The 20,867-nt window shown below is 50.3% G+C and overlaps 1 protein-coding gene across 2 annotated transcripts in view; it reads right to left on the bottom strand.

Annotated features, from left to right (window-relative positions):
* The window catches only part of syne3 (spectrin repeat containing, nuclear envelope family member 3), a 28,251-nt gene extending 17,588 nt beyond the window's left edge, over window positions 1-10,663 (bottom strand). For both annotated transcript variants that reach the window (XM_072364910.1, XM_072364909.1), the window contains exons 1-6: window positions 10,427-10,663; window positions 9,176-9,327; window positions 8,660-8,832; window positions 4,432-4,741; window positions 961-1,116; window positions 498-860 (exon numbers count right to left, since the gene is read on the bottom strand). In XM_072364910.1, coding sequence (XP_072221011.1) covers window positions 498-860; window positions 961-1,116; window positions 4,432-4,741; window positions 8,660-8,832; window positions 9,176-9,319 — 1,146 coding nt within the window. In that variant the 5' untranslated portion in view covers window positions 9,320-9,327; window positions 10,427-10,663. The remainder of the gene's footprint in view (window positions 1-497; window positions 861-960; window positions 1,117-4,431; window positions 4,742-8,659; window positions 8,833-9,175; window positions 9,328-10,426) is intronic.
* Between the last annotated feature and the right edge of the window lie 10,204 nt (window positions 10,664-20,867).

Here is a 20,867-nt window from a genome sequence, read left to right on the forward strand (position 1 = left end):
ACTCAGACACAGGTAACAGTCAGACACAGGTAACAGTCAGACACAGGTAACACTCAGACACTCAGACACAGGTAACACTCAGACACAGGTAACACTCAGACACTGAGACACAGGTAACAGTCAGACACAGGTAACAGTCAGACACAGGTAACACTCAGACACAGGTAACACTCAGACACAGGTAACAGTCAGACACAGGTAACAGTCAGACACTCAGACACAGGTAACACTCAGACACAGGTAACAGTCAGACACAGGTAACAGTCAGACACAGGTAACAGTCAGACACTCAGACACAGGTAACACTCAGACACAGGTAACACTCAGACACAGGTAACACTCAGACACAGGTAACACTCAGACACAGGTAACAGTCAGACACAGGTAACACTCAGACACAGGTAACACTCAGACACTCAGACACAGGTAACAGTCAGACACAGGTAACAGTCAGACACAGGTAACACTGAGACACAGGTAACAGTCAGACAGCTTACCGTGTACTTCCTCCACCGGCCCTCCATCTGCTCCTCGCTGTGGTCTGAGCTGCTCCTGGCCTCCTGCCCCCCCCCCACCAGCTCTCGGTCCAGCCCCTGCAGCAGGAGCCGGAGGCGGCCGATGTCCTCCCCCAGCCGGCGGCAGCGTGCCACGTATTGACTGTGGGCGTCCAGGCTGCCGCGCAGCCCGTCCTCGGCCTCGCACAGGCCCTGCCGCAGCCGCTGCCAGCCCAGCCTCAGCTCCTCCGCCTCCTCCTGCACCGCCTCCGCCCCCGCCGGAGACGTGTTGGCCCTGATGGCGTCCGCCACGCTTTCGATGTGCTGCAGAGTCTTCTCCTCGCACACCACACTGTCGTCCAGAGCCTCAGACAGAGAAATACCCGGTCAGTCCGGAGTTGGAAGCATGGAACCCAACAGCGGGTGAAGCTGCTCCACCTGTGTGGACAGACAGGTGTGGGCTCACCTGTAAGGCCCTCAGCTTGCTGCTGGCTGGGTCGTCCCTCTCCATCAGCTCCGTCAGTTCCTTGGTTTTGGACAGCAGCAAGGACTGGAACCTCTGCACGCAGCTGTGGAACATCTGGTGCTCGTCGCTGATCCTCTGAAGCAGCGCCAGGCGCTCCTAACGGGCGCAGGTGGAGGTGAGACAGGCACAGGTGGAGGTGAGACGGGCACAGGTGGAGGTGAGACGGGCACAGGTGGAGGTGAGACGGGCACAGGTGGAGGTGAGACGGGCACAGGTGGAGGTGAGACGGGCACAGGTGGAGGTGAGACGGGCACAGGTGGAGGTGAGACGGGCACAGGTGAAACAGGCACAGGTGGAGGTGAGACAGGCACAGGCGGAGGTGAAACAGGCACAGGTGGAGGTGAAACAGGCACAGGTGGAGGTGGAGGTGAGACAGGCACAGGTGGAGGTGAGACAGGCACAGGTGGAGGTGAGACAGGCACAGGCACAGGTGAAACAGGCACAGGTGGAGGTGAGACAGGCACAGGTGGAGGTGAGACAGGCACAGGTGGAGGTGAGACAGGCACAGGCACAGGTGAAACAGGCACAGGTGGAGGTGAGACAGGCACAGGCACAGGTGGAGGTGAGACAGGCACAGGTGGAGGTGAGACAGGCACAGGCGGAGGTGAGACAGGCACAGGCGGAGGTGAGACAGGCACAGGCGGAGGCGAGACAGGCACAGGCGAGACAGGCACAGGTGGAGGCGAGACAGGCACAGGCGGAGGTGAGACAGGCACAGGTGGAGGTGAGACAGGCACAGGTGAGACAGGCACAGGTGAAACAGGCACAGGTGGAGGTGAGACGGGCACAGGTGGAGGTGAGACAGGCACAGGTGGAGGTGAGACAGGCACAGGTGAGACAGGCACAGGTGGAGGTGAGACGGGCACAGGTGGAGGTGAGACAGGCACAGGTGGAGGTGAGACAGGCACAGGTGGAGGTGAGACAGGCACAGGTGAAACAGGCACAGGTGAAACAGGCACAGGCGGAGGTGAGACAGGCACAGGCGGAGGTGAAACAGGCACAGGTGGAGGTGGAGGTGAGACAGGCACAGGTGGAGGTGAGACAGGCACAGGCGGAGGTGAGACGGGCACAGGCGGAGGTGAGACGGGCACAGGCGGAGGTGAGACGGGCACAGGCGGAGGTGAGACAGGCACAGGTGGAGGTGAAACAGGCACAGGTGGAGGTGAGACAGGCACAGGCGGAGGTGAGACAGGCACAGGTGGAGGTGAAACAGGCACAGGTGGAGGTGAGACAGGCACAGGCGGAGGTGAGACAGGCAAAGGTGAAACAGGCACAGGTGAAACAGGCACAGGTGGAGGTGAGACAACATACAGACAGACGGCCTTCTGCAGGACATGATTCATCTGTTCAATGAGGGCCGAGAAAGACTTCTGTTTGTGTTCAGGTAATCAGTGGCTTAGGGTGAGCGCACGGGTGAGCGCACGGGTGAGTGCACGGGTGAGTGCACGGGTGAGTGCACGGGTGAGCGCACGGGTGAGTGCACGGGTGAGCGCACGGGTGAGTGCACGCCAAAAATGTTCAGTTATCTTCATGTGAGCGTTAATGCGTGCGTTGGCCAAAAAACGCATGAATGATTACAGGCGTGCAGCAGACAGGGAGCACTACAGGTCAGGAGACTTTCAGATGAATGTGTGACTCAGCAGAATTACTGGTGTGAGAGCTGGATCAGAACTCTGGATCAGAACTCTGGATCAGAACTCTGGATCAGAACATCACTCCATCCTGAGCTCTGTGCTTGAACTTCCTGTTTATTCTGCTGCTGGTTATGAAGCTTTAACTTCATCGTCCAGGCAGATGGACCCTTCCTGGTTCTGGTTCTGATGGAGGTTTCTTCCTGGTTCTGGTTCTGATGGAGGTTCCTGCCTGGTTCTGGTTCTGATGGAGGTTCCTGCCTGGTTCTGGTTCTGATGGAGGTTTCTGCCTGGTTCTGGTTCTGATGGAGGTTCCTGCCTGGTTCTGGTTCTGATGGAGGTTCCTGCCTGGTTCTGGTTCTGATGGAGGTTCCTGCCTGGTTCTGGTTCTGATGGAGGTTCCTGCCTGGTTCTGGTTCTGATGGAGGTTTCTTCCTGGTTCTGGTTCTGATGGAGGTTTCCTCCTGGTTCTGGTTCTGATGGAGGTTTCTTCCTGGTTCTGATGGAGGTTTTCTTCTGGTTCTGGTTCCTTCCTGGTTCTGGTTCTGATGGAGGTTTCTTCCTGGTTCTGGTTCTGATGGAGGTTTCTTCCTGGTTCTGGTTCTGGTGGAGGTTTCTTCCTGGTTCTGGTTCTGATGGAGGTTCCTTCCTGGTTCTGATGGAGGTTTCTTCCTGGTTCTGGTTCTGATGGAGGTTTCCTCCTGGTTCTGGTTCTGATGGAGGTTTCCTCCTGGTTCTGGTTCTGATGGAGGTTTCTTCCTGGTTCTGGTTCTGATGGAGGTTTCTTCCTGGTTCTGGTTCTGATGGAGGTTTCTTCCTGGTTCTGATGGAGGTTTTCTTCTGGTTCTGGTTCCTTCCTGGTTCTGGTTCTGATGGAGGTTTCTTCCTGGTTCTGGTTCTGATGGAGGTTTCTTCCTGGTTCTGGTTCTGGTGGAGGTTTCTTCCTGGTTCTGGTTCTGATGGAGGTTCCTTCCTGGTTCTGATGGAGGTTTCCTCCTGGTTCTGGTGGAGGTTTCTTCCTGGTTCTGGTTCTGATGGAGGTTCCTTCCTGGTTCTGATGGAGGTTTCCTCCTGGTTCTGATGGAGGTTTCTTCCTGGTTCTGGTTCTGATGGAGGTTTCCTCCTGGTTCTGGTTCTGATGGAGGTTTCTTCCTGGTTCTGGTTCTGATGGAGGTTTCTTCCTGGTTCTGGTTCTGGTGGAGGTTTCTTCCTGGTTCTGGTTCTGATGGAGGTTCCTTCCTGGTTCTGATGGAGGTTTCCTCCTGGTTCTGATGGAGGTTTCTTCCTGGTTCTGGTTCTGATGGAGGTTTCTTCCTGGTTCTGGTTCTGATGGAGGTTTCTTCCTGGTTCTGGTTCTGATGGAGGTTTCCTCCTGGTTCTGGTGGAGGTTTCTTCCTGGTTCTGGTTCTGATGGAGGTTTCTTCCTGGTTCTGATGGAGGTTTCTTCCTGGTTCTGATGGAGGTTTCTTCCTGGTTCTGGTGGAGGTTTCTTCCTGGTTCTGGTTCTGGTGGAGGTTTCCTCCTGGTTCTGGTTCTGATGGAGGTTTCTTCCTCAGCTCGGCTACTTTTATAATTGGTTCTGTATGAATTGGACCGTATCTTTGAACTGACCTGATATGATATTTGCTGTGATTTGGAGCTTTATAAATAAAACTGAATGAAATTAATCAACTGGTTCTGTCTCGGGTCCAGTCTGAGCCAGGTGGCTGATGGCTGAGCCTCAGCTCTGTTCTTCCTGAACTGTCTGACACGAATAAAGCGGCGTGGTGTTCTGACCCACCTCGGCCCGGTCCCTGACGTCCCGGTAGGCCTCCTGCAGCCTCTCCTGGGCCTGTGGATCCACGCTGGGGTCCTGCGTCCTGCCGTGCAGCGCCGCCGCCTCATCCAGCAGCCTCTCCAGCAGCAGCACCTGGCTCTGAACATCACTCACCACGACCCGCTGCTGGTCCAGCTGCCACAGCTTCTCCTTCGACCCCAACTGGAGCTCCACCCCCACGTCCAGGCCGCGGCGCTGCTTTGTCAGCCACAGCTCAAACTCCTCGTAGGCCTTCAGGTACTCGCTCCAGTGGAGCCACACCCACTCGATACGGCTGCGGGAACAGGAAACAGAGCATTGGATCGCCTTCACTGTGCAGCATGAGGTACTGTGAGCCCAGAGCTCCAACAGCATGACCTGAGGAGATGTTCAGAGGCTCTGTGAGGCTCTGTGAGCCCAGAGCTCCAGCAGCATGACCTGAACACATGTTCAGAGGCTCTGTGAGGTACTGTGAGCCCAGAGCTCCAACAGCATGACCTGAACACATGTTCAGAGGCTCTGTGAGGTACTGTGAGCCCAGAGCTCCAGCAGCATGACCTGAGGAGATGTTCAGAGGCTCTGTGAGGTACTGTGAGCCCAGAGCTCCAACAGCATGACCTGAACAGATGTTCAGAGGCTCTGTGAGGCTCTGTGAGCCCAGAGCTCCAGCAGCATGACCTGAACACATGTTCAGAGGCTCTGTGAGGTACTGTGAGCCCAGAGCTCCAACAACATGACCTGAGGAGATGTTCAGAGGCTCTGTGAGGCTCTGTGAGCCCAGAGCTCCAACAGCATGACCTGAGGAGATGTTCAGAGGCTCTGTGAGGCTCTGTGAGCCCAGAACTCCAACAGCATGACCTGAACAGATGTTCAGAGGCTCTGTGAGGTACTGTGAGCCCAGAGCTCCAGCAGCATGACCTGAGGAGATGTTCAGAGGCTCTGTGAGGTACTGTGAGCCCAGAGCTCCAACAGCATGACCTGAACAGATGTTCAGAGGCTCTGTGAGGCTCTGTGAGCCCAGAGCTCCAGCAGCATGACCTGAACACATGTTCAGAGGCTCTGTGAGGTACTGTGAGCCCAGAGCTCCAACAACATGACCTGAGGAGATGTTCAGAGGCTCTGTGAGGTACTGTGAGCCCAGAGCTCCAACAACATGACCTGAGGAGATGTTCAGAGGCTCTGTGAGGCTCTGTGAGCCCAGAGCTCCAACAGCATGACCTGAGGAGATGTTCAGAGGCTCTGTGAGGTACTGTGAGCCCAGAGCTCCAACAGCATGACCTGAGGAGATGTTCAGAGGCTCTGTGAGGTACTGTGAGCCCAGAGCTCCAGCAGCATGACCTGAGGAGATGTTCAGAGGCTCTGTGAGGTACTGTGAGCCCAGAGCTCCAACAGCATGACCTGAGGAGATGTTCAGAGGCTCTGTGAGGTACTGTGAGCCCAGAGCTCCAGCAGCATGACCTGAGGAGATGTTCAGAGGCTCTGTGAGGTACTGTGAGCCCAGAGCTCCAACAGCATGACCTGAGGAGATGTTCAGAGGCTCTGTGAGGTACTGTGAGCCCAGAGCTCCAGCAGCATGACCTGAACAGATGTTCAGAGGCTCTGTGAGGTACTGTGAGCCCAGAGCTCCAACAGCATGACCTGAGGAGATGTTCAGAGGCTCTGTGAGGTACTGTGAGCCCAGAGCTCCAGCAGCATGACCTGAGGAGATGTTCAGAGGCTCTGTGAGGTACTGTGAGCCCAGAGCTCCAGCAGCATGACCTGAGGAGATGTTCAGAGGCTCTGTGAGGTACTGTGAGCCCAGAGCTCCAACAGCATGACCTGAGGAGATGTTCAGAGGCTCTGTGAGGTACTGTGAGCCCAGAGCTCCAACAGCATGACCTGAGGAGATGTTCAGAGGCTCTGTGAGGTACTGTGAGCCCAGAGCTCCAACAGCATGACCTGAACACATGTTCAGAGGCTCTGTGAGGTACTGTGAGCCCAGAGCTCCAGCAGCATGACCTGAGGAGATGTTCAGAGGCTCTGTGAGGTACTGTGAGCCCAGAGCTCCAACAGCATGACCTGAGGAGATGTTCAGAGGCTCTGTGAGGTACTGTGAGCCCAGAGCTCCAGCAGCATGACCTGAGGAGATGTTCAGAGGCTCTGTGAGGTACTGTGAGCCCAGAGCTCCAGCAGCATGACCTGAGGAGATGTTCAGAGGCTCTGTGAGGTACTGTGAGCCCAGAGCTCCAACAGCATGACCTGAGGAGATGTTCAGAGGCTCTGTGAGGTACTGTGAGCCCAGAGCTCCAGCAGCATGACCTGAGGAGATGTTCAGAGGCTCTGTGAGGTACTGTGAGCCCAGAGCTCCAACAGCATGACCTGAGGAGATGTTCAGAGGCTCTGTGAGGTACTGTGAGCCCAGAGCTCCAGCAGCATGACCTGAGGAGATGTTCAGAGGCTCTGTGAGGTACTGTGAGCCCAGAGCTCCAGCAGCATGACCTGAGGAGATGTTCAGAGGCTCTGTGAGGTACTGTGAGCCCAGAGCTCCAACAGCATGACCTGAGGAGATGTTCAGAGGCTCTGTGAGGTACTGTGAGCCCAGAGCTCCAACAGCATGACCTGAGGAGATGTTCAGAGGCTCTGTGAGGTACTGTGAGCCCAGAGCTCCAACAGCATGACCTGAGGAGATGTTCAGAGGCTCTGTGAGGTACTGTGAGCCCAGAGCTCCAGCAGCATGACCTGAGGAGATGTTCAGAGGCTCTGTGAGGTACTGTGAGCCCAGAGCTCCAACAGCATGACCTGAGGAGATGTTCAGAGGCTCTGTGAGGTACTGTGATGACATCACGCCACAATGTTTACTGAAGCGACCCAAACCCGAAGCAATTCTGCTGACTGTTTGGCTTAATGCTAAAAATCAGGGCTCTAAAGTCTCACGCCACACATGGCATTTCTCCCGCCGCTATCGCTATGGAAACGGCAGGAAACAAGCACGTCTCCCATGAGTCTGAGCAGAGCAACACTAATAATCTAAGCAATAAAAGCCCCCCCCCCGGTGGGAGTCTCACTCTTAACCTGAGAGCCCTGCTGAAAACAGGATGACTGCTGTGGCGGCAGCCGGCGAATCTGTGACATCACCCAGGAGGAAATTCAGATGTTACTGACGGCTACACGGAGCAATAACCTCACCATCTGCACAGAGAAGTCTCAGGATGCGGCGCCGGAGCCCGGAGCCCAGAGCCCGGAGCCCAGAGCCCAGAGCCCGGAGCCCGGAGCCCGGAGCCCGGAGCCCGGAGCCCGGAGCCCGGAGCCCGGAGCCCGGAGCCCGGAGCCCAGAGCCCGGAGCCCGGAGCCCAGAGCCCAGAGCCCGGAGCCCGGAGCCCAGAGCCCGGAGCCCGGAGCCCAGAGCCCGGAGCCCGGAGCCCGGAGCCCAGAGCCCGGAGCCCAGAGCCCAGAGCCCGGAGCCCGGAGCCCGGAGCCCAGAGCCCGGAGCCCGGAGCCCAGAGCCCGGAGCCCGGAGCCCGGAGCCCAGAGCCCGGAGCCTGGAGCCCAGAGCCCAGAGCCCGGAGACAAGAGCCCGGAGCCCAGAGCCCGGAGCCCAGAGCCCGGAGACAAGAGCCCGGAGCCCGGAGCCCAGAGCCCGGAGCCCGGAGCCCAGAGCCCGGAGACAAGAGCCCGGAGCCCGGAGCCCGGAGCCCGGAGCCCGGAGCCCAGAGCCCGGAGCCCGGAGCCCGGAGCCCAGAGCCCGGAGCCCGGAGCCCGGAGCCCAGAGCCCGGAGCCCGGAGCCCGGAGCCCGGAGCCCGGAGCCCAGAGCCCGGAGCCCGGAGCCCGGAGCCCAGAGCCCAGAGCCCAGAGCCCAGAGCCCGGAGACAAGAGCCCGGAGCCCAGAGCCCGGAGCCCGGAGACAAGAGCCCGGAGCCCGGAGCCCGGAGCCCGGAGACAAGAGCCCGGAGCCCGGAGCCCGGAGCCCGGAGCCTGGAGCCCGGAGCCCGGAGCCCGGAGCCCGGAGCCCGGAGCGGTGGGATCAGGATCAGGAACTCTTCCAGAACTTTAGAACGAGGAGGAAACCCTTCCATCACATGTCAGCGCCTCTCCCCGAGACGTTCAGGGGGAACGCGCTGTTCAGGGGAAGCATCTCCCAGAGAAAGCGTAGCCTGGCAGCAGCCGGGCGGGTCACAGCACCTTGGCCACCCAAGCTTAATGTGACCCAACCCACCTGGACAGCTGGAGGCTCACCTGTGGCAGTGGATGATGTAGGTGCAGGTCTCCTCCCACTGGCTCTTCAGCTCCTTCAGCTGAGCCTGGGTCGTGTTCCTCACCTCTTCATCTCCACTCTGCAGAAGGCTCTCCGCCGCCACCAGCGCCGCGTCCATCTTTACGCGCCCCTCGTGCTCCGACTGACGGATTTTCTGCAGCACAGGAAGGAGGAACCTGAACACCTGCTGAGCGTCACACCTTCATGCAGAGCCTCTGAGGCTCAGAGCAGCGAACAGCTGCTGAGGAAACGTCCCAGAGTCTGTGGCCCATGTAAACTTATTCAATCCCAGCTCTGACAGCTGCTTCCACACACTTCCTGCTGCACATTTCCAACCTTCTGCTGAATCAGGTTCAAGGTTCATATTTGTTTTAAAATGAATGATTTTTCACATCCTTTTTTCTTATTTAATCCACAAACAGAAACAGTTTGATTTCCAGCCAACACCGTCTCTAATGTCAAAGATGTAAAGCAGAACAGGCCAGGAGGGCTCTCACCTCAGTCTCCCTCAGCCGGGCCTCCAGGGCGTCTCGGGGCCCCTGGGTGTTGTCGTTGGCCCTCAGCCTCTCCTGCACCGCCCTCATCCAGGACAGCGCCGCCTCCAGGCTCTCCGTGAAGTCCTGCTGCTCCTGCTGGGTCATGGCCGGGCCTGAGAAGACACGCCTTAAGCTCACATAGACAGAACCAGAACCAGTTTGGACAGGAGCAGCCGTTCTTCAGCAGACTGACAGTTAGAGATCCCACTTTTCCTTTTTAAAAAGAGAAACCAACCCTCTCCTGATCCGACTGAAAATAGCAGCCCGCCCTGCCCTGCTGCGGGGGAAAGCGTGACTCATTTCAGCCGCCATCTGCTTCACAGCTTCTATCCTCCAACTGCTCACATCATTAGCATTTCTTCTTTTGTGCCACTTACCAACCTGAGCCTGACCCACTGGGACCATTTACTTTTACACAAAATTAATTCTACGTTTCATCTTTCTTTTTCATCTCCTTAATTTCTCTTGTTAATATTCATCCACAGAGGAGCTCCAGTTTGTGTTAAAACAAAGTTCCTCAGAGAAAGACTGGAAGGGATCTGCATATTTCTGCCTCTACAGAGCAGAATATCATTAAAGCATTCAGGGAATCTGGAGGAGTTTCAGTGTAAAGGACGAGGGAGCAAGCCTAAGCTGGACCCCGTGACCTCTGACCCCTCAGACGCTGCATCAAGAACCGTCATTCATCAGCAGCTGATAGAAGCACATGGACAAGGGATTACTGTGGAAACCTTTGTCCAGCACCACAATACAGAGTTCCATTCACAAGCTTTACTGTGCAGGAAAGAAGCCTGATGTTAACCTCGTCCACTTCTCTGGGCTCGGAGGCGTCTGGGAAAACAACTGAAACTCTTCATCACCTCAAAGTCAAAATGTTGGGAGAAGAAAACATTACAAAGTGGAAAAAGATTCCTGACTTTTGTGGAATTTGTTGCAGGTCTGAAATGTAAAAATAACGTTTGTTAACAGATGAAATGAAGCTGATGAGACAGGGAGACGGGCTGAGTTTCGCTGCGGAAACCTTCGGTCTAAGAGGCGCCAGGCGAAGGCGTCCTCTCCAGCAGGACTTCATCTGGTTAAACTTCCGTTTCCTCCCGAACCGGAAATGCCGCAGGGGCAGCGAAGTTTCTGCGGTTACCCTTCGGGCAGCTACAGATGCATTTGAACAGTGGCGTGGCTGTGATTTTACCCAACGCAGGGGCACCAACTCACCTGTGCGAGCTCCGCTGTTTCTCAGGTGTTGACGAACCGAGCCGCGTTACGGATCAGTGACGTAACGGCGAGCTGTCGGTACTTTCCCGGGTCAGAGCTGCGGACAGGTCCGACGGTTAGGTTCGGCTTCGTGCAGGGCACACGGTTTAGGAGTCCGGGCCCAATGAACCGCCGAGCTGATCTCCGTCCTGGAAAGTTCCTGCAAACAGGAAGTGGAGACGTGCTGCCTTCATGGACGACTCGGAAACTACACTGCTGCTCAACTTTCAGCGTGAATGAGCAGATCTGAATAAAAATAAAATGAATGAAGCAGCTGCACTGGTTTATTCACCTCCATAACACACTTATAAAGATGGTTAATATGCATTGGGATTCAACTTTAATAGAACAGTTGGATGTGTTTAATCAAATTATAATTATTTTTCTGAATGAAACAGTTTCTGAACACTTCTGATCCAACGAACCAACAGTCCACCTGAGAGAGTTCCTGCTGAAAAAAGGGTTTAAATATTAATCTGGTTCCTGTTAGATATTTATTTATGTTGATCCCAGCCTTTCAGAGGCAGCGCAGTCCTGATCCGGAGTTCTGATCCAGTCTCATATCTTCCAGCCTTTCCTGTAACCTTTAAAGTGTCCTGATCAATAGTTCTGCAGCTTTCTGAAACCTTTAAAGTGTCCTGATCAACGGTTCTGCAGCTTTCTGAAACCTTTAAAGTGTCCTGATCAACAGTTCTGCAGCTTTCTGAAACCTTTAAAGTGTCCTGATCAACAGTTCTGCAGCTTTCTGAAACCTTTAAAGTGTCCTGATCAATAGTTCTGCAGCTTTCTGTAACCTTTAAAGTGTCCTGATCAACAGTTCTGCAGCTTTCTGAAACCTTTAAAGTGTCCTGATCAACAGTTCTGCAGCTTTCTGAAACCTTTAAAGTGTCCTGATCAACAGTTCTGCAGCTTTCTGAAACCTTTAAAGTGTCCTGATCAATAGTTCTGCAGCTTTCTGTAACCTTTAAAGTGTCCTGATCAACGGTTCTGCAGCTTTCTGAAACCTTTAAAGTGTCCTGATCAGCAGTTCTGCAGCTTTCTGTAACCTTTAAAGTGTCCTGATCAATAGTTCTGCAGCTTTCTGTAACCTTTAAAGTGTCCTGATCAACAGTTCTGCAGCTTTCTGAAACCTTTAAAGTGTCCTGATCAACAGTTCTGCAGCTTTAAACCTTTAAAGTGTCCTGATCAACAGTTCTGCAGCTTTCTGTAACCTTTAAAGTGTCCTGATCAACAGTTCTACAGCTTTCTGAAACCTTTAAAGTGTCCTGATCAATAGTTCTGCAGCTTTCTGAAACCTTTAAAGTGTCCTGATCAACAGTTCTACAGCTTTCTGAAACCTTTAAAGTGTCCTGATCAACAGTTCTGCAGCTTTCTGAAACCTTTAAAGTGTCCTGATCAACAGTTCTGCAGCTTTAAACCTTTAAAGTGTCCTGATCAACAGTTCTGCAGCTTTCTGTAACCTTTAAAGTGTCCTGATCAACAGTTCTACAGCTTTCTGAAACCTTTAAAGTGTCCTGATCAATAGTTCTGCAGCTTTCTGAAACCTTTAAAGTGTCCTGATCAACGGTTCTGCAGCTTTCTGAAACCTTTAAAGTGTCCTGATCAACAGTTCTGCAGCTTTCTGAAACCTTTAAAGTGTCCTGATCAACAGTTCTACAGCTTTCTGTAACCTATAAAGTGTCCTGATCAATAGTTCTGCAGCTTTCTGTAACCTTTAAAGTGTCCTGATCAACAGTTCTGCAGCTTTCTGAAACCTTTAAAGTGTCCTGATCAATAGTTCTGCAGCTTTCTGTAACCTTTAAAGTGTCCTGATCAACAGTTCTGCAGCTTTCTGTAACCTTTAAAGTGTCCTGATCAACAGTTCTGCAGCTTTCTGAAACCTTTAAAGTGTCCTGATCAATAGTTCTGCAGCTTTCTGTAACCTTTAAAGTGTCCTGATCAATAGTTCTGCAGCTTTCTGTAACCTTTAAAGTGTCCTGATCAACGGTTCTGCAGCTTTCTGAAACCTTTAAAGTGTCCTGATCAACAGTTCTGCAGCTTTCTGTAACCTTTAAAGTGTCCTGATCAACAGTTCTGCAGCTTTCTGAAACCTTTAAAGTGTCCTGATCAATAGTTCTGCAGCTTTCTGAAACCTTTAAAGTGTCCTGATCAATAGTTCTGCAGCTTTCTGTAACCTTTAAAGTGTCCTGATCAACAGTTCTGCAGCTTTCTGTAACCTTTAAAGTGTCCTGATCAATAGTTCTGCAGCTTTCTGAAACCTTTAAAGTGTCCTGATCAACAGTTCTGCAGCTTTCTGTAACCTTTAAAGTGTCCTGATCAATAGTTCTGCAGCTTTCTGTAACCTTTAAAGTGTCCTGATCAACAGTTCTGCAGCTTTCTGAAACCTTTAAAGTGTCCTGATCAACAGTTCTGCAGCTTTCTGACACCTTTAAAGTGTCCTGATCAACAGTTCTGCAGCTTTCTGACACCTTTAAAGTGTCCTGATCAACAGTTCTGCAGCTTTCTGACACCTTTAAAGTGTCCTGATCAACGGTTCTGCAGCTTTCTGAAACCTTTAAAGTGTCCTGATCAACAGTTCTGCAGCTTTCTGTAACCTTTAAAGTGTCCTGATCAACGGTTCTGCAGCTTTCTGAAACCTTTAAAGTGTCCTGATCAACGGTTCTGCAGCTTTCTGAAACCTTTAAAGTGTCCTGATCAACAGTTCTGCAGCTTTCTGTAACCTTTAAAGTGTCCTGATCAATAGTTCTGCAGCTTTCTGAAACCTTTAAAGTGTCCTGATCAACAGTTCTGCAGCTTTCTGTAACCTTTAAAGTGTCCTGATCAATAGTTCTGCAGCTTTCTGAAACCTTTAAAGTGTCCTGATCAATAGTTCTGCAGCTTTCTGTAACCTTTAAAGTGTCCTGATCAACAGTTCTGCAGCTTTCTGTAACCTTTAAAGTGTCCTGATCAATAGTTCTGCAGCTTTCTGAAACCTTTAAAGTGTCCTGATCAACAGTTCTGCAGCTTTCTGTAACCTTTAAAGTGTCCTGATCAATAGTTCTGCAGCTTTCTGTAACCTTTAAAGTGTCCTGATCAACAGTTCTGCAGCTTTCTGAAACCTTTAAAGTGTCCTGATCAACAGTTCTGCAGCTTTCTGAAACCTTTAAAGTATCCTGATCAACAGTTCTGCAGCTTTCTGACACCTTTAAAGTGTCCTGATCAACAGTTCTGCAGCTTTCTGACACCTTTAAAGTGTCCTGATCAACAGTTCTGCAGCTTTCTGACACCTTTAAAGTGTCCTGATCAACGGTTCTGCAGCTTTCTGAAACCTTTAAAGTGTCCTGATCAACGGTTCTGCAGCTTTCTGAAACCTTTAAAGTGTCCTGATCAATAGTTCTGCAGCTTTCTGAAACCTTTAAAGTGTCCTGATCAATAGTTCTGCAGCTTTCTGAAACCTTTAAAGTGTCCTGATCAATAGTTCTGCAGCTTTCTGAAACCTTTAAAGTGTCCTGATCAACAGTTCTGCAGCTTTCTGTAACCTTTAAAGTGTCCTGATCAATAGTTCTGCAGCTTTCTGAAGCTCTTTCAGAGTTTTTCTTTGGACATTTTCTGCTTTTTCCCTCATCTTCAGTCCTTGTTCCTGAGCATTTTCAGAGGAATGTGTTTTTTCTTTGTTCAGCCACTGAACTCTGACCTTTGAACCCTTCAGGCAGAAAAAGGCTCCTAACTCAAGGGATGAACCAGTGTTGTGTCGACACAGAACAGACAACTTAGCAAAGAAGCCATTTTAAACTGGATCTTTAGGCACTTTGTTACCAGCAGCCTGTCACAAAGACACATCATTTGTTCCCATTTCTTTAGCTGCATCTATGAAAAACAGCAAAGAAAACACAGTTTGACAGACAGAAAATAGGATTTCTGCAGCAACAAGGTGATTCCCAAAGAGCTATTAGCTGAAAACTTGGCATATCTCAGCATGGTGTGCAGTGTGTCCTTAAAACATTTGAGGAAACTGGACAAGTGGAGGACAAAAGAAGAAGTGTCAGGCCTAAAAAACTATCTCCAGCAGATGAACAGGATCTGAAAGTGATGTCCTTAAGAAAGAGGAAAAAATCCAGCTGTGACCTGACAGGACCTGAGAGATGCATCTGGACCTTCAGCTGATCCATCTACTGTTGGCCCAAGCCTCATCAGAAATGGGCTCCATGGAAGGGTGGCTGTCAAGAAGCCGTTCTTAAGGAAGGGAAACAGGGAGAAAAGGCTGAGCTGTGCCAAAGGACACAAGAAGTGGACTGAAAATCAGTGGCAACAGGTCTTATGGAGGGATGAATCCTCCCCAGAGCCCGGACCTCAACATTATTGAAGCAGTGTGGGATCATCTGACAGAGAACGGAACAAAAGGCAGCCCACATCCAAAGAAGAGCTTTGGGATGTCCTTCAAGAAGCCTGGAGAACTATTCCTGAAGACTCCTTAAAGAAATGACAGAAAGCTTGTCTCAGAGGGTTCAGGCTGTGTTGGAGAATAAAGGAGCTCAGACCAGAGATTCACTTTAAAGCTGCTGAGAACTGATAAAAACCTCTGTTCCTGCCTCAGATTCTGGGTTTATTTTAACATTTGACCAAATCTCTAATCTCGAATAAATCTCTGCGGCGGTTTCCTGTTTTTCTATACATAAATCCAGAAGTGAGGGCTGGATCAGGTCTTTTGGATGTTCTTTAGTAAAAATGATCAGTGATGATTTAAACTGAGTTCTGTTGTCACGTCATTTTTCATTTGTGTAAAGATGTTAAACTGTAGTTTCTGCAGCCTTCTTTTACATTCAGAGCAGATGTGTTCTGGGTTTCTGTGCTGTTCGAGCTTTGATCTGCTGAAACACGAGTCCCCTGATGTAGGTGAAATCTGCTGTAATCAATAACTGATCAGTGACTGATATGTGAGGTAATGGTCAACAGGTGAATAAAGAATAAATGACCCGACAGCAGCTGATGAGCTGTCTGTGTTTCAGGGTTGACTGAGCAGGTGAAACTGATGCAGTTTTAATGAGTCAGAATCAAAGGCAGAGATCATATGATATTTAATACATCCTGGTAAATACAGCAGAACAGTCTGTGATGTGAGCTCCAGGTGTTACAGGTCGGTTCATGTCCCCACATCAGCAGAAGCAGATTCTACAGCAGATCAGAACATTCAGAACATCATCACTGTGAGGTGTTCAGGGACCCCTCAGACAGCAGAGTGTCAGGCCAACAGGCTCCATGCACACTCAGGTTCAGGTGGCAGCTTGTCCCATGACATCACAGAGGACGAGAGCTCGGACTCAGGAGGGAGGAGACGTGGAAACACACAGGTGAGACCAAATTAAAGATACATTCACCTGATTGGATACTCTGCTGACATGGCACCACCCAATACACGGCTTCAGGTGAGACGACTTTGGCAGAGGACAGGTGTCCCATAGATATCACTGTTCTGTACACAGCCTGGTTCTGGTTCTGGTTCCAGACAGAGCAGGTTCTACATACTGTCTGGGTTCTGATCTGGTTTCATGACTAAAACAAAGTGAACACACAATCAGATTTATAAAGAGGTGCATGTTAAAGTCACTGTGAACCATGAGCTCTGGTGTCTCTGTTCTGGAATCAGAACCGGAACAAAAGCTGCTGAATGACAGAGGAACTGAGGAGAAAACTTAGTTCATACAACAGCTTCTGAACAACTGAACCAGCACATGACCCAGCAGGTACCATATAACCAGAACCATGTCTAAGTTCTGGTTATTACCTTCCAACAGCAACATCCTGACACACAACAGAAAACAGAAACTAATTCTGTTTCCTGTTAGGTTCTGTCACCCTGGTTCTGTTTCCTGTGAGGTTCTGACACCTTGGTTCTGTTTCCTGTTAGGTTCTGTCACCCTGGTTCTGTTTCCTGTTTGGTTCTGACACCCTGGTTCTGTTTCCTGTTTGGTTCTGACACCCTGGTTCTGTTTCCTGTGAGGTTCTGTCACCCTGGTTCTGTTTCCTGTTTGGTTCTGACACCCTGGTTCTGTTTCCTGTTAGGTTCTGTCACTCTGGTTCTGTTTCCTGTTAGGTTCTGACACCCTGGTTCTGTTTCCTGTTTGGTTCTGACACCCTGGTTCTGTTTCCTGTTAGGTTCTGTCACTCTGGTTCTGTTTCCTGTTAGGTTCTGACACCCTGGTTCTGTTTCCTGTTTGGTTCTGTCACCCTGGTTCTGTTTCCTGTGAGGTTCTGACACCTTGGTTCTGTTTCCTGTTAGGTTCTGTCACCCTGGTTCTGTTTCCTGTTTGGTTCTGACACCCTGGTTCTGTTTCCTGTTTGGTTCTGACACCCTGGTTCTGTTTCCTGTTAGGTTCTGTCACCCTGGTTCTGTTTCCTGTGAGGTTCTGTCACCCTGGTTCTGTTTCCTGTTTGGTTCTGACACCCTGGTTCTGTTTCCTGTTAGGTTCTGTCACTCTGGTTCTGTTTCCTGTTAGGTTCTGACACCCTGGTTCTGTTTCCTGTTTGGTTCTGACACCCTGGTTCTGTTTCCTGTTAGGTTCTGTCACTCTGGTTCTGTTTCCTGTTTGGTTCTGTCACCCTGGTTCTGTTTCCTGTTTGGTTCTGACACCCTGGTTCTGTTTCCTGTTAGGTTCTATCACCCTGGTTCTGTTTCCTGTTTGGTTCTGACACCCTGGTTCTGTTTCCTGTTAGGTTCTATCACCCTGGTTCTGTTTCCTGTTTGGTTCTGACACCCTGGTTCTGTTTCCTGTTAGGTTCTATCACCCTGGTTCTGTTTCCTGTTTGGTTCTGTCACCCTGGTTCTGTTTCCTGTTAGGTTCTGTCACTCTGGTTCTGTTTCCTGTTAGGTTCTGACACCCTGGTTCTGTTTCCTGTTTGGTTCTGACACCCTGGTTCTGTTTCCTGTTAGGTTCTGTCACTCTGGTTCTGTTTCCTGTTTGGTTCTGTCACCCTGGTTCTGTTTCCTGTTTGGTTCTGACACCCTGGTTCTGTTTCCTGTTAGGTTCTATCACCCTGGTTCTGTTTCCTGTTTGGTTCTGACACCCTGGTTCTGTTTCCTGTTAGGTTCTATCACCCTGGTTCTGTTTCCTGTTTGGTTCTGACACCCTGGTTCTGTTTCCTGTTAGGTTCTATCACCCTGGTTCTGTTTCCTGTTTGGTTCTGTCACCCTGGTTCTGTTTCCTGTTATGTTCTGACACATTGGTTCTGTTTCCTGTTTGGTTCTTACATCCTGATTCTATTTCCTGTTAGGTTCTGACACCTTGGTTCTGTTTCCTGTTAGGTTCTATCACCCTGGTTCTGTTTCCTGTTAGGTTCTGTCACCCTGGTTCTGTTTCCTGTTTGGTTCTGTCACCCTGGTTCTGTTTCCTGTTTGGTTCTGACACCCTGGTTCTGTTTCCTGTTAGGTTCTGTCACCCTGGTTCTGTTTCCTGTTTGGTTCTTACATCCTGATTCTATTTCCTGTTTGGTTCTGACACCCTGGTTCTGTTTCCTGTTAGGTTCTGTCACCCTGGTTCTGTTTCCTGTTTGGTTCTTACATCCTGATTCTATTTCCTGTTAGGTTCTGACACCTTGGTTCTGTTTCCTGTTAGGTTCTGTCACCCTGGTTCTGTTTCCTGTTTGGTTCTGACACCCTGGTTCTGTTTCCTGTTAGGTTCTGTCACCCTGGTTCTGTTTCCTGTTTGGTTCTTACATCCTGATTCTATTTCCTGTTAGGTTCTGACACCTTGGTTCTGTTTCCTGTTAGGTTCTGTCACCCTGGTTCTGTTTCCTGTTCGGTTCTTACACCCTGGTTCTGTTTCCTGTTCGGTTCTTACACCCTGGTTCTGTTTCCTGTTCGGTTCTGACACCTTGGTTCAATTTCCCGTTAGGTTCTGACACCCTGGTTCTGTTTCCTGTTAGGTTCTGACACCTTGGTTCTATTTCCTGTTAGGTTCTGACACCCTGGTTCAATTTCCTGTTAGGTTCTGACACCCTGGTTCTGTTTCCTGTTAGGTTCTGACACCCTGGTTCAATTTCCTGTTAGGTTCTGACACCTTGGTTCTGTTTCCTGTTTGGTTCTGACACCCTGGTTCTGTTTCCTGTTAGGTTCTGACACCCTGGTTCTGCCTCCTGTTAGGTTCTGACACCCTGGTTCAATTTCCTGTTAGGTTCTGACACCTTGGTTCTGTTTCCTGTTTGGTTCTGACACCCTGGTTCTGTTTCCTGTTAGGTTCTGACACCCTGGTTCTGCCTCCTGTTATGTTCTGACATCCTGATTATGTTTCCTGTTCGGTTCTTACACCCTGGTTCTGTTTCCTGTTCGGTTCTGTTTCCTGTTAGGTTCTTACACCCTGGTTCCGTTTCCTGTTCGGTTCTGTTTCCTGTTAGGTTCTGACACCCTGGTTCTGTTTCCTGTTAGGTTCTGACACCCTGGTTCAATTTCCTGTTAGGTTCTGACACCTTGGTTCTGTTTCCTGTTTGGTTCTGACACCCTGGTTCTGTTTCCTGTTAGGTTCTGACACCCTGGTTCTGCCTCCTGTTAGGTTCTGACACCCTGGTTCAATTTCCTGTTAGGTTCTGACACCTTGGTTCTGTTTCCTGTTTGGTTCTGACACCCTGGTTCTGTTTCCTGTTAGGTTCTGACACCCTGGTTCTGCCTCCTGTTATGTTCTGACATCCTGATTATGTTTCCTGTTCGGTTCTTACACCCTGGTTCTGTTTCCTGTTCGGTTCTGTTTCCTGTTAGGTTCTTACACCCTGGTTCCGTTTCCTGTTCGGTTCTGTTTCCTGTTAGGTTCTGACATCCTGATTATGTTTCCTGTTCGGTTCTTACACCCTGGTTCTGTTTCCTGTTAGGTTCTGACACCCTGGTTCTGCCTCTTGTTATGTTCTGACATCCTGATTATGTTTCCTGTTCGGTTCTTACACCCTGGTTCTGTTTCCTGTTAGGTTCTGACACCCTGGTTCTGCCTCTTGTTATGTTCTGACATCCTGATTATGTTTCCTGTTCGGTTCTGTCACCTTGGTTCAATTTCCTGTTAGGTTCTTACACCCTGGTTCTATTTCCTGTTAGGTTCTGACACCCTGGTTCTGCCTCTTGTTAGGTTCTGACACCCTGGTTCTGTTTCCTGTTCGGTTCTTACACCTTGGTTCTATTTCCTGTTCGGTTCTGACACCCTGGTTCTGTTTCCTGTTAGGTTCTTACACCCTGGTTCTATTTCCTGTTAGGTTCCTACACCCTGGTTCTGTTTCCTGTTCGGTTCTGTCACCCTGGTTCTGTTTCCTGTTTGGTTCTTACATCCTGATTCTGTTTCCTGTTCGGTTCTTACACCCTGGTTCTGTTTCCTGTTCGGTTCTTACACCCTGGTTCTGTTTCCTGTTCGGTTCTGACACCTTGGTTCTATTTCCTGTTATGTTCTGACACCCTGGTTCAATTTCCTGTTAGGTTCTGACACCCTGGTTCTGTTTCCTGTTAGGTTCTGACACCCTGGTTCTGCCTCCTGTTATGTTCTGACATCCTGATTATGTTTCCTGTTCGGTTCTTACACCCTGGTTCTGTTTCCTGTTCGGTTCTGTTTCCTGTTAGGTTCTGACACCCTGGTTCTGCCTCTTGTTATGTTCTGACATCCTGATTATGTTTCCTGTTAGGTTCTTACACCCTGGTTCTGTTTCCTGTTCGGTTCTGTTTCCTGTTAGGTTCTTACACCCTGGTTCTATTTCCTGTTATGTTGTGACATCCTGATTCTATTTCTTGTTAGGTTCTGTCACCCTGGTTCTATTTCCTGTTAGGTTCTGACACCCTGGTTCTGTTTCCTGTTCGGTTCTTACACCTTGGTTCTATTTCCTGTTCGGTTCTGACACCCTGGTTCTGTTTCCTGTTAGGTTCTTACACCCTGGTTCTATTTCCTGTTAGGTTCCTACACCCTGGTTCTGTTTCCTGTTCGGTTCTGTCACCCTGGTTCTGTTTCCTGTTTGGTTCTTACATCCTGATTCTATTTCCTGTTAGGTTCTGACACCCTGGTTCTGCCTCTTGTTATGTTCTGACATCCTGATTATGTTTCCTGTTAGGTTCTTACACCCTGGTTCTGTTTCCTGTTCGGTTCTGTTTCCTGTTAGGTTCTTACACCCTGGTTCTATTTCCTGTTATGTTGTGACACCCTGATTCTATTTCTTGTTAGGTTCTGTCACCCTGGTTCTATTTCCTGTTAGGTTCTGACACCCTGGTTCTGTTTCCTGTTCGGTTCTTACACCTTGGTTCTATTTCCTGTTCGGTTCTGACACCCTGGTTCTATTTCCTGTTAGGTTCCTACACCCTGGTTCTGTTTCCTGTTCGGTTCTGTCACCCTGGTTCTGTTTCCTGTTTGGTTCTTACATCCTGATTCTATTTCCTGTTAGGTTCTGACACCTTGGTTCTGTTTCCTGT

The sequence above is a fragment of the Leuresthes tenuis genome, unplaced genomic scaffold (genome assembly GCF_036924035.1).
Source record: "Leuresthes tenuis unplaced genomic scaffold, fLeuTen1.0.hap1 SCAF_15, whole genome shotgun sequence".
In the NCBI taxonomy this organism is placed as follows: Eukaryota; Metazoa; Chordata; class Actinopteri; order Atheriniformes; family Atherinopsidae; genus Leuresthes; species Leuresthes tenuis.